The 13,718-nt window shown below is 34.9% G+C and overlaps 1 protein-coding gene across 4 annotated transcripts in view; it reads left to right on the forward strand.

Moving 5' to 3' along the window:
• The first annotated feature begins 989 nt into the window (after nt 1–989).
• The window catches only part of LOC122319286 (phosphatidylinositol-3-phosphatase SAC1), a 32,734-nt gene continuing 20,005 nt past the window's right edge, over nt 990–13,718 (forward strand). For 2 of the 4 annotated variants that reach the window (XM_043137280.1, XM_043137282.1), the window contains exons 1-5: nt 990–1,444; nt 1,946–2,150; nt 2,250–2,415; nt 9,556–9,778; nt 10,910–10,986. In XM_043137280.1, the coding sequence (XP_042993214.1) occupies nt 1,304–1,444; nt 1,946–2,150; nt 2,250–2,415; nt 9,556–9,778; nt 10,910–10,986 (812 nt within the window). In that variant the 5' untranslated portion in view covers nt 990–1,303. The remainder of the gene's footprint in view (nt 1,445–1,945; nt 2,151–2,249; nt 2,416–9,555; nt 9,779–10,909; nt 10,987–13,718) is intronic. The other 2 variants (XM_043137279.1, XM_043137281.1) reach the window with 1 other exon arrangement.

Consider the following 13,718-nt stretch of genomic DNA (forward strand, 5'->3'; position numbering starts at 1 on the left):
GAAACTATTTTGAATCCCGTGGTAATTTACCACCTAACAAAAAGGTTAGACAAAAAGTATGTACATAATGATAAAAATAAAAAAATAGCATAACTGAAGTAAAAGCATCACCCTAAAATTTATGAAAACAAATTGTATGAATTTTTATATGAAGAAATAATCGACAGGGGTGCGGAATGGCTAGAGTTTGTTTGAGAACACAAATTATCTCATATAATTTTAGGCTATATTTGGTAAGTGGAATAGTCTCACACTACTTCACTATTATTTAAAAATAATTCATTGTTATTTACAAAATATTCACTATTATTTACAAATCATTTAAGATCACAAAATAGTCTCACTCTTAAATTTTCTTTTAATTTCATTTCCAAACATCACTTTAATACAAATATTTTTTAATTTTAAATTTTCAACTTTCTTATCTAATCATTATTTAACCATTATAATATTTTCAAATTTCTAAACAAAACATAAAAATTATATAGATTTTTAAAAATTTAAAATAAAATTATATAAAAAATTATATTTTAACTTTATAATATTTTTATTTATTTAATTTTCTTTTTTAGGCCTTGTCTGGATTAAAAAAAATACTCTTAACTCATCTAAACATTACAACATTTTTAAACTTTTTAATTAAATATGATGAACAAATTAACTTTTTTAGACAATAAAACAAAAATAATATGATAATAATATTTTATTAAACTTTTATCTCATTTTATCTTAACTCAACTCATTATCATAACTTTCTAAAGAACTTAATAAAATATTTTAATTCAATTCAAGTTTTACTATTCATCATCTCTATATACTGACACTATACTTATTTTAATATTTTTTTAAATTTTTAAATTTTTGAATTTTATTTTTCTTAAATTAATTAAATTTTTTTACATATCATATATATATATATATACACTATATATATTTAATAAGACAAAAAAACTTATATATAAGGTATAATGTGAAGATAATTAATAGAAAGTTTGAATATTTCATTACTAGTCACTGGTTTCTCGTCCGATCCCTTTCCCCAAAACATCTCTAAAAAAACCGCAATTTGCCAATTTCACTTTATCTTTCCTCAGAAGCCTTTCCATTCCATGGTTATATAGAATAAAATAAGTAAATCATAAAGAAACCGCTGAATATAGCCTGAATTACCCAAACAACCACCCTTCCCTTCATTCCATTTTCACCAGAAATTTCAGCCCCAAAACCCAGATTCCGCATGTCCAGGCCAAATCTAAAATCCATTCTCTTTCTTTAGTTTTGTGAGTGAGCGAAATTCGATTCCATGGCGAAATCAGAGAATTCGAATTCCAGTTCCGGTATCCCGCCTTACCATCATTCTGCCAAAGTCCATCCTTCCAGTGACCCCGAAGTCGATCCCAACCCATACTCTCTCGAGAAGTTCAGACTCTACGAGACCAGACAGGTAACGTCATTCCTGCTTGCTTGATGAGAGACAATATTATTTTTTTAAAAATAAAATTTTATTTATTTCCTAAACCTACGCAAACATGGGACTTTAGTTTTTTTCCCCCTTTCTGAATTAGGGTCATTCATTTATTGGGGACTGCGAAATAAACGTGAGTGATGTTTTTAAGATCTATTGGTGATTGAACCCTACCAAATGAATTTCGTTGTCTTTTTCTTTGGCATGAAACTGAGCCATATTTATTTCGTTCTTAAACTTGAGCTCTGTTTGGTTGCATAAAGATTATCTTAAAAGAACCGGGAATTTTATTATTTTTTGATCGTTTGGTACCTGAGATAAAAAATTAAATTTCTGCATAATCTCCTCGAATGCAACTTTTTCATCTTCCCGAAGACTACCGCAACAAAAGCATAAGATTCATAGTTTTTAATTCTTCCTTTCCCTACTGTTATATCGTTAGCTTATTTTTTAACATTGGGGTTTGGGCTCTATACACAGAGATTTTATCTAATTGGGAGTGATCGCAGTAAGAGGTTGTTCCGGGTGTTGAAGATCGACCGTAGTGAGCCGTCTGATCTCAACATCAGTGAAGACCCAGTGGTGTATTCACCAAAGGAAATCAAGAACTTGCTTCAGCGCATTGATGAAGGGAATCGTGCCACCGGGGGTCTCGCCCCCGTGGCAAAGGTTTTTGGTATTGTGGGTAAATATCAAAGTACTACAGGTTTGGGCTCATTTGGGTGTTTCAATCCTTGGTGTTTTTACTAAATTAGAAAAATATATATGCTTTTGGTGGTTTTAGGTTGCATTAAGTTTCTGGAGTCTTATTATTTGATTCTGGTGACCAAGCGTCGGCAGATTGGATGCATATGTGGTCATGCAATTTATAGTATAGATGAGAGCCAATTAATCACGATCCCTCATGTCTCGGTTCAAACTGATGTAGCCCATTCTAAAACAGAGCTAAGGTAATTTTCTTTTATATATGCAGTTTCCTTTCATAAGAGAAGGTAGGTATAACCCTTGTCTAATTCATGTTCAAGAGATTATCGTGTCAAGAATAGCTTAATAGATTGTCATAGGGCATGATATCTATGGTGATATTAATTCTATGGACACAAGATTCACTTAATTAGGCGGGAAAAAAGATATCTCACCATCAAAGCCTTTTGCTTTTCCTTAGATTGCAGACTTGGAACTGTGGCACCTGTTTTTGTGAATGACAATCATATTTTGCTGAGGGAGCTTACCAGAAAAAATGCTTACTCTAAAAAACCAAAAGAGAAAAAGGCTTAGGAATCTATTGGGTGCAAACCCCAAAGTCTCATCCAACATTATCTGTAACACCCCGTTCCCGTAGGATAGAGATGTTACTAACATACATAACATATTGTTCGGTAAAGAGATTCATATCCTGAAATACCGCATTTATTGAAAACATTAATTAAACTGAACATAACTTTTTTTTGAAAACTTAAAACTGAAAATGTAAAATAAAAACATAAACTAACCCTACGTGTGACTTTTTATCCAAAAAAACATAAAAGAACTAAGTCCTTGCACTAGATCTACTACTGGTCCTCCAACTTTACGTTCTTACAACCATCATCTGTGACATTTAAACATAGAGGAGAACAAAGAAACAAAGAAACAAACAAAAAATGAGTCGAATACTCAGTAATTAGTATATCATACCGTAAAACATAACTTAACAAGATTTAATTTTTGAAAGACTCTTCAAACAACATATATCATTCCCAGATTCTCCTAGCATGTCTATTCATCATCAACATGAGCGGAAACATACATAATCATGACAAACATATAACATGAATGCATAAAATACTTGTTTAACTTGTCTTTCACTTATTATATGGTGAACCACGCTTGAGTTTGTGGCACCTCATAGCTTGTCATAACATGGAGCGAAACACGCTTGAGTCTGTGTTTCGCTTAACATAAGGTGAACTACGCTTGAGTCCGTGGCACTGCAGAACATAAGTTGTGGTGAACACGCTTAGATCCGTGTCACCCTTAACATAATTTGTAATAAACATGTTTAGGTCCGTGTCATCCTTAACATATATTGTGATGAACACGTTTAGGTCCGTGCCATCCTTAACATAACTTGTGATGAACACGCTTAGGTTCGTGTCATCCTTAACATAACTTGAAGTGAAACACACTTAGGTCCGTGTTTCACTTAACATATGGTGAACCACGCTAAGGTCCGTAGCACCGTCTTAACATAGCTTGTGGTGAATATGCTTAGGTCTGTGTCACCCTTAAACATCTTATCTTTCTTAATGCATAAGAACTTATTTAATATCATGAACTTTTCTAGCATGGCATATACTTGTAAATGGCATAGAATAACATGGCATATCCTTATACATGGCATAGCATAACATGGCATATTCTTGTACATGGCACAATATGATCTAAACATAAACATTCCATGGCATACATGATCTGAGATCTATATGAACTTTACATAACATACTTGATCTAAATGACATTACATAGCATATATGATTTAATCACTACATGAACATGGCATACATGATCTAGGTACTAAATGAGCATGGCATACATAATCTAGCTACTTTATTACATGGCATACTTGACTTAATGAACATCTCATGGCTTTCATATGATTTTAGAATTATTTACTCCATCAAACAACAATTCATTCATACAAGCATAATCTCATAATTCATCAAAGATCATGAAGGGAATCTAACCTTGACTTAGCTCGTAGCGTAGTGTAGAGAAACATCATATTTTCATATACCATTAGAGAATTTACAATACAAATGCAATTATATGATCATACTAATTACCTCTTAGTGCTGCTTTCACAATCTCACGCCGTAGCTCGTGACCTATACGAGGCACTAATTGTTACTAATATTTCTAGAAAAACGTGTCGTGGCATTCTAGATACTTAAATATTTTTTTTTTGATAAGTAATAGATACTTAAATAATACCAAAGGGATAATTTAATAAATATTCAAATATACAAAGATTTCATAAAATAATAAAATTCCAAAACTCATATCATAATACTTAATATTATGTGTAAACATATATCTTAATAACTTTATAAAAAAAATCTAGTTAAAGGTTACTTGGAATATTAACTAAAATAATAGGTTGAGACAATATAAAAGAATACTTTAAAATATGTTTAAAAGCCCTTAAATATTTTCTATAAAAAACAAGTCTATGACTAATATATTTATTTAAGTAAAACAGCCCACTCAATACACTAAAACAGTTTCTCGTAAAACACCATCAACTCACAATAAACAGTATGTTAATTTATAAAATCAACTTACTTTAAATAATAAATATTTTCTAAAAAAATAAATAGTAAAACAAGCCCACCCAAATTAAACAAGTCCAGTAAAAAACTAAGTCTAATGGGTTTATAAAAAAACCTAGGCCCAACACCCTTAAAAGGAAACTACTTGGTCGAATGGCTTAAAGCCCAAAGGTCATTGTAATAAAAAGAATCTGGTTCAGGAAGCTATAGGCTAATGGTCAGAGGGCTTACATGTGATTATGGAAGCATTGAGGAGCTTTTTGGGAAGTTTGGAACAAAACAATTAAAATGAAGGAAGAACTTACGGGAGTGGCTCACATTACGTATCATTGGAACCAAACAAAGAAAAAGAAACAAATGGCCGTTCGATGCTTACCGAGAGGGAATTGAAGCGACGACAGCTCTGGGGTGGCTGGGAGTGACTGGTGACGCCACTGGCCTTCCCGGAAAGGTGGTGCAATACCAGAGAGAGAGAGAGAGAGAGAGAGAGAGAGAGAGAGAGAGAGAGAGAGTCTGTCAAGCCGACAGGCAAAAGAGGGAGGGGAGGGTGGCGGATGGCAGTGGGCTTGTCGGAAGGGAGTGGGTTCACCGGAGTTGGGCTGGCCGGCGATTTCTGTGGCTGTTTCCGGCGAGTTGGTTGTCTTGATTGGCTGTGAAAGTGGTTTTCTCGATTGTAGGGGCTGTTACGTTGGGCTGGAATGTGTATATTTTCTCCAGATGTTTTTGTGTTTAATACCAAGGATCATGTGGGATTTATAGATGAGGGAGAGGGAGATGCTGTGAGTCTTGAGGAGAAATTCGATAAAGTCTAAAGTTGAGAGTTTGAATTCAATTCAGGGGTCGTATTCAAACTGAAATGAAAACTAACGGGATAAAATTTTGGGATAGAGGATGAAACTCAATCAACAACAAATATCATCTTAAAATCTATTTCAAAACATATCTCAAGTTTATAACAATAATAATGATAATAATAATAATAAAAAATAAATAAAATAAAATCACTCTGGGTCTGGGTGTTACATTATCCCGGGATCATTGATCTTTGGGAGATTTATCTATGCCTATCCATGGCTGTACCTCTCCTCTTGGCCTGTTGATATGTATATGATTATCGTCATGTGTGAAAGTAGGTATATGTATTTTTAGACCCTTTGGGTCATACAAACTACTGAAGCTGGTCATGTTGATTTTAAAAAATCAGATTCTAAAAAGCAGAGGGAGCTAAAGAGGCTAACGTGGTCTCTTAATTATGAGGGCGGTGAAAGTCAAGAGAGAACTAAAGGGAGGGAATAGTACCTGTTTTATGAAGCCTAAAATTGTTTCTTGGAATGTCCACGAGCTTAACGAGGCAAATAAACGTTTTCATATAAAAAACTTGCTTTGTGAGTGGAGGGCGGACATCGTATGCTTACAGGAAACTAAATTGAAATATGTTACAAGAAGAATTGTTCGAAGTATATGGAGTTGTACATATGTGGATTGAGCTTATCTTGCAGCTGATGGGGCTTTGGGAGGTGTATTAGTGATGTGGGATAGAAGAGTGGTGGAGAGAATGTAGGACTTTATAGGGGAGTACACAGTGGCATGTTCTTTTAGAAGTGTGGAAGATACTTTTATGTGGGCCTTTGTTGGTATCTATGGGCCAAACTTGGACAGCAATAGAAGTATGTTATGGGAAGAATTTGCTGGAGTATATAGCTGGTGGGAATTACCATGGTGTATAGGTGATGACTTTAATGTTGTAAGATTTTCAAGTGAACACACAAGAGATAGTAGAATTCGACCAGCAATGATAGAATTCTCTAAATTTATATTCTACTTGAATATGGTGGACATCCCTCTCATGGGAGGGCATTCACGTGGTCAAATAATCATACGTGGTCTAGATTGGACAAATTTTTAGTATCATCGAATTGGGAAGCTTAGTATCTGGAAGTATGTCAAAGGAGGTTGTCACGTCTGTACTCGGATCATTTTCCTATATTACTTGATTGTGGTGGTATCCAAGGAGGGCGTTAGTATTTTAAATTCGAAAATATGTGGATGAAGACCGAATGTTTTGTGGACAAGATTCGGCAGCAGTGGTCCTCATATCAATTTGATGGAACCCCTAGTTTCATTCTTGCAAGTAAACTGAAAGATTTAAAAAATGACTTGAAGATTTGGAACAGACAGTCTTTTGGCAACATAGGGAAACGAAAGAAGTCCATATTGGAAGAGCTTCAGGAGCTAGAGAGGACACAAGAGGGCCGAGCGCTTTCCTTGGAAGAAATATCTCGAAATTCAGAGGCGGTTACTGAATTAGAGAGTATTTTGCTGGAAGAGATTTTGTTGCGCCAAAAATCGAGAGCTCTATGGTTTAAAGAAGGGGATGGAAGGACAAAATTCTTTCATAAAGTGACCAATTCTCACAGGAGAACCAACACTATAAAGATGCTGAATATAGAGGGTGCAGCTTGTACCGAAGCCCCTGTAATTAGAGATCATGTTGTTGGTTTCTTTGAACATTTGCTTACAGAACAAATGGGGTGGTGGGCCAAGCTCAATGGTTTAGCTTTTGATTCTATTGACCCATAGGATGCCTCGAGGTTGGAGAGGCCTTTCGAGGAGGTGGAGGTTCATGATGTGGTGAGGAAAATGGCCAAAGACAAAGCACCTAGGCCGGATGGATTTTCTATGGGATTCTTCCAAACTTGTTGGGAAGAGGTGAAGGGGGATTTAATGAAGGTGTTTTAGGAGCTGTTCATGGCTGAAAAATCTGAAAAAAGCCTTAACGCCACATTTATAGCTTTAATTCCTAAGAAGATTGGAGCATTGGATGTCAAAGATTTTTGGCTCAGTAGTCTTTTGAGTGAGGTGTATAAGATCATCTCTAAGGTGCTTGCAAACTGATTAGGGGAGTTGTTGGGGAAGATTATTACAAAACCCCAAAATGCATTTGTATGAGGAAGGAAAATCCTAGATTCAGTCTTCATTGCCAATGAGTGTCTAGATAGCAGACAAAAATCGGGTAACTCGGGGATCCTATATAAGTTAGATATGGAGAAGACATATGATCATGTTAATTGGGATTTCCTATTCTACTTGTTTGGGAGGTGTGGGTTTGGGGAGAGATGGTGCTTGTGGATTAGATGGTGCATAGAAACAATGAGATTCTCTCTGCTAGTAAATGGTAGTCCAATTGGCTTCTTTAGCAGTTTGCGAGGTCTTAGATAAGGGGATCCATTGTCTCCACTCCTCTTTGTTATTGTTATGGAGGCATTGAGCAGAATGACTTCGGTGTTGGTTTGCAGTGGTTTCATGGCTGGATTCTCGGTTGGTGACCCCACTAGGAGTACTATTAACATTTCTCATTTGTTATTTGTAGATGATACGCTTATATTCTATGAGGCAGAATGAAACCAATTGTGGGCACTGAGGGCACTCCTAATTTGCTTTGAAGTGGCATCGGGTTTGAAAGTGAACCTTGAAAAATTAGAATTGGTGAGTTGGTAATGTTCGTAATATCAGACAATTGGCTAACACTTTAGGATGCAAGGTGTCTGCTCTACGTATGAATTACTGGGTTTATCGTTGGGGGCTGCCTCAAGGACTGTAACAATATGGGATACAGTGATCGAGAAGATCTAGCTTAGATTAGTTGGTTGGAAGAGACTGTATTTGTCGAAAGGGGGCAGGATCACTATAATCAAAAGTACTTTCTTTAATCTACCAACGTATTTTTTTATCTCTATTCCCAATTCCAGCAAGTGTGGCAATTCGGATTGAGAAACTGTATAGAGACTTCCTTTGGAGTGGCATGGGGGATGACTTTAAATTCCATCTAGTCAAATAGACTAAAGTTCGGTTTGATAAACAAAAATTTTCATCTCAAACTCAAAATTCTCATCTCATCATTACAACTTTCCCAAATCCCCATATAAAATATAATAAATAATTTAACTTTTTCTTAACTTTTTCAAATCCCAAAACAATAATAATATTAAAATATAATATTTTAATATTTCATCTTAAACTCAAAATTTTCATCTCACTTACCAAGCAGAACCTAAGGTGTGTTCCCCACTTCCCATGGGAGGGTTGGGTAATACTTGGCAAATGGTGTGGAAAATGGTTGTGGCAATATAGCACGGAACTGGAAGCTCTATGGAAGTTGGTGATTGGTTATAAATATGGAAGTGTGTTGGTGGGGTTGGTGTAGTAGAGAGGTAAACTGGGCCTCACAGAGTGGAGATTTGGAAGCATATCAGTTAGGGATGGGAGGTGTTCTATTGTCACACTAGACTTGTGTTGAGAGATGGTTCTAGAATAAAATTTTGGAGCAACATATGGTGTGGAAATAATACACTAAAACATTTTATTCCCTTCAGTATTCAGGATGGCATGTGAGAAAGAAGTTTCAGTGGCTGATTTTATGGTAATAGCTAGGGATCAAATACAGTGGAACATAATCTTTAGAAGGGCAGCTCAAGACTGGGAAGTTGGTAGTTTAGAGAAGTTCTTTCAACTTCTGTATTTTGTGAGACCGAGCATCCAATCGTTCTCTTGTCTTCTTTCTGTATTCTGTATTCGTTCTTATTTTCTTTTCTTCTTCCTAAATAGGTGTTTTCTCTTGTATACCATTTTGTGTACTTGGGCTCCGCCTATTCTATTAATACAATTGTTTACTTATATAAAAAAAATGGTTTAGTAAGAGAACATTTTAGCAATTATTATTTTTGCTGTATTTCATACCTATAAAAAAAAATTATTTTTGCTTTCTTTCTTTCAATTCAGGTACAAGAAACTCTTATCCAGTGTTGATATGACCAAAGATTTTTTCTATAGCTATACATATCCTATAATGCAAAGTCTGCAGAGAAATGTGCTGTTAACGGGTGAAGAAGGGATGCCATTTGACAATATATTTGTGTGGAATGCTTATTTAACACAAGCAATTAGATCAAGATGCACGAACACCATCTGGACGATAGCATTAGTTCATGGCCATTTTAGGCAGGTATGAGACTCTCTTTATCATCTCTTTGTATTGTAATTGTTCTGCATTTCATCACATGTCAATCTATGCTTATTTGTCATCCTTGCAGTTTACATATAAGGCTCTCTTATTACTTGAATGTAATCTAGATATTTGTTACTGATTTTGGCAAAAACCCTACTCGTTGCACAACGAGCAATAATTGCCTAATCCACTTGGTAACATCTGTCAACTAAAAGAAAGAAGCTTCTATCATTACTTTTGACACAAACCAAGCAACTTCACTTTGCTAGCATGTCCTAATCACAAAAGAAGAAGAAGAGGAAGAAGAAAAAGGCATCTTGTCCCTTAATAAGAAAATGGGTTGGAGGGGTGTGGCTGGGGGTTCAGTACCCACTGACTGCTTTTGTAACTAGTCATAAAACAACTAGCAGTGAATAGATATTATGTTTATAATTAAGATGTAATGCTGGGCGACCGCACTTAATGACACAGTTACATAACAAGGCTCGATATAACCCCCATGGATAGTGGAAAGAGCCAATTTGCATCATCTTTTTTTTATTTTTTATTTTTATTTATTTTTTGTTTTTATTTTTTAATAATCCAACCAATTTGCATCATCTTTTATAATTACAATAATTCCCTTTGACTCCTACAGCATACAATCAATATCCTAAGGCTTCCTTGCTTCTACTTCTGGTTACAAACTGCAACGCTTCATAGTGACACAATCTACTTAAGGTTTTGAGGGATTAATTGTGCTCTGCCTTTATTTTATTGATGTTAAAATTGATGTATAGATAGTAATACTAGATCGTAATGTAGCACCCATGGTACGTGACACGATGCCTACAATCTTGTGCATAGCATGTGTTATGCAACATATTTTTATATTATCACTATGTGATAACATTTTGTGCTTATTCTTTAGTAATTATGATTGACTAGGTGTGCTATATCCATCTGCTGTGAATACCTCCTGAAATTTTATTTCATGGAAGTAGAATTTATATTTTAAAAGCAGTTGTGCCCTTTTACCCTTGTCTAGAATTGAACTCATGATACGTGATTTCTTCATCTTATTGTTATTACTTGAGCATAACAAGTTTTTAGTTCTTCAATCAATTCTATTGAACTTGATGGTGGCAGATGAGGCTATCAATTTATGGGAGGGACTTCAGTGTGTCTCTGGTTTCAAGGCGCTCTCGGCATTTTGCAGGGACACGGTATGTTTTAGAGATTGAAGATATGAAATTTACCTGTTCATTTTATAGCCATGTATTTAACAAGCAACTGAAACTTTATCCAAAGCATGAATAAGAAAGAAAAATGATTACATACATTATTCTTCTAGTTTTCAGAGTCTGTCCTTAACTTCTTTCAAACTTTTCTAGATTAGTTGATTTAAGTATCACGTCAGATGCACTTTAACCTCCAGTCTTGTTTCCTGGCAGAGAATTAGTTCAAATTTTAATGAAGGAGTTAAATATTTTCTGATGTATGAGAATCTAGTACCATGGAAGCTGTAACTATCTACTTGTAAGGATCTATGAAAATAAGGTTCTGTTTGGCTACTGAGAATTTTCAGATGAGAATTTTGAGTTTTAAGATTAAATATTAAAATATTATATTTTAATATTATTATTATTTTGAGATTTGAAAAAGTTAAGAAAAAATTGAATTATTTATTATATTTTATATGGGGATTTGGAAAAGTTGTAATGATGAGATGAGAATTTTGTGTTTGAGATGAAAAATTCAAATGGCCAAACAGTACCTAAGTGTCTTTTGCAAGATATTATGGCTTGATTTCTCCATTCATCACTTGTTTTTAATCTTTCTTGTTGTATCGTCTATTTTTTTTTAATCGATATACATAATTTTTTTTTTTTTGATAGGTAAACGATAGTATTAATACGAATAGGCATAGCCCAAGTAAAACAAGAAGTTATACAAGAGATAAAACCTATCTAAGTTGCTAAAGAAGAAATAAGAAAATTGTGCATATTTTGGCCATTAAAGTCTACAGCAATGGCCCAAAGGACTAGAGAGGTGAAAAAAAAGAGAGCGAAGCTCCAATAGTGTCCGCTCCTTGTCTTCGAAAATCCGCTCATTACGCTCTCACCATATGCACCACATAACACAGATTGGAACCGTTTTCCACATAGCTTTGATCTGTGGTAGTCCACCCGGCATCCCCCAACTGGCCAATAGCTCAGTCACCATAGCAGGCATCACCCATATCACATTTTCCACACAGATAGGTAACTCGATATACATAATTTTATTGAGCTTAAAATAGACAAAGGCTCAAGTATATGGGACATATACAAGAGTGTTGCCTATGCATGCTAGTTTAGCGATACAACGAAGTCATGAAAAGACATGTCATTAAAATCAATTTTTTTAATATTTATTTATCCGTAAATAAAATTTTATTGATCATAAGAGTAGGCAAAGCCCAAGTACATGGGTCATATACAAGAGCAACGCCTAGGAGTGATGTTCAACTGATACAAGAAATTTATGAATGGTCATGCCATTGAAATCAATTACAATCGACCATTGGAACAAGGTGTTAAAATCAATTATAATCGACCAATGGAGTAAAGTATTGAAAAATAAACTTCTATGCTCATCCATCAACCACCCTCAATCTTCAAAGCTTCTTGCATTCCTCTCCCTCCAAATACACGACCATAGACAGATTGGGACCATCTTCTACACTGTTGCAATATGAGGGTTGCCTCGGATGCCTCGCCAGGAAGCTAGGAGGTCAATTACCCTTTTCGGCATCACCCAAGCTAATCGCATCTGAGCAAAGAAGTCATTCCACAATGTCGTAGCAATCTCACAATGAAGTAGTAGATGATCTATGGATTCTCCACTCTTTTTGCATATGCAACACCAATCCATGACTATGATGTGGCGTTTCTGTAGGTTGTCTATCGTGAGGATCTTCCCTAATGAAGGCGTCAATACAAAAAAAATTTGCCTTGTATCGACTATTTCCTGTCATGAAGAGTATTTGTTATGAAGAGTCTTTATAATCACTTTGTGAGTAGCTAATTAACTTGGCATAACCAAAAAAAAAATGTTACCGTGGTTTCCTTGAAGCTTGGACAAACATTGGAAACTTTAGAAGCAACTGAAGATCGTCAAATTGCACCAAATATGCTTTGACACCTTAGGAATTTCCTTTAGATACAAAAATCAGTCCTAGAGGAAACAATTATGTGTATTTTGTGTCATTGAAGTTTACAAGCCACACAATAAACAACGGTGTGGTAATGTGCTACTCTTTATTGGGGCTTTTGCTTCACACATTTATAGAAGATAATTGATAGTAGAGATGCCCATGCTAAAATCAACTCAAATTGGTTTGGCCTTTTGTTTTTCTGAGCAAAATTGTGCGCTTGAGGTAGCATTGGCGAAGACAAATATCAGTAGAGGCTGTACAGCCACTTTTTCTTAATTCTTAACATAATTTATTGTTGATAGGGCCATAGGGGTATGGTACATTAATTACACTCATGCAGTGCATTTTAAAGCCTTGGAAATCTTTAGTAATTACTGGACTTCTTGCACAATAATAGGGCTTGAAGTGCATGTGAATTGATAGGAAAGGTGGTTTTCTTTGTGAAGCTAATGGTATGTCATGTACATGTTAAGTACCATGAATGCCTATGCGAATGTGTGTGTTTTTGAACTAGCTCTGGTAGTTGTACTTTCAGAAAGGTGATAATTTATACTTACAAAAAGAAAAGAAAGATGATAATTTATACTCATAAAAAAAAAGAAAGATCATAATTTATTACTATAACAATCTAAGCCTTCCGATTCAATCAATCAATACTGAATGTTTAATTTTATATAATTAAGGTTGGATGTTACTGGAGGTTCAAATCCTCTGTTATTGTTGATTTTGAAATTTATTTTTCTGTACCATCCCAGTAAT

This window comes from Carya illinoinensis, chromosome 8 (assembly GCF_018687715.1).
Source record: "Carya illinoinensis cultivar Pawnee chromosome 8, C.illinoinensisPawnee_v1, whole genome shotgun sequence".
Classification (NCBI taxonomy): Eukaryota; Viridiplantae; Streptophyta; class Magnoliopsida; order Fagales; family Juglandaceae; genus Carya; species Carya illinoinensis.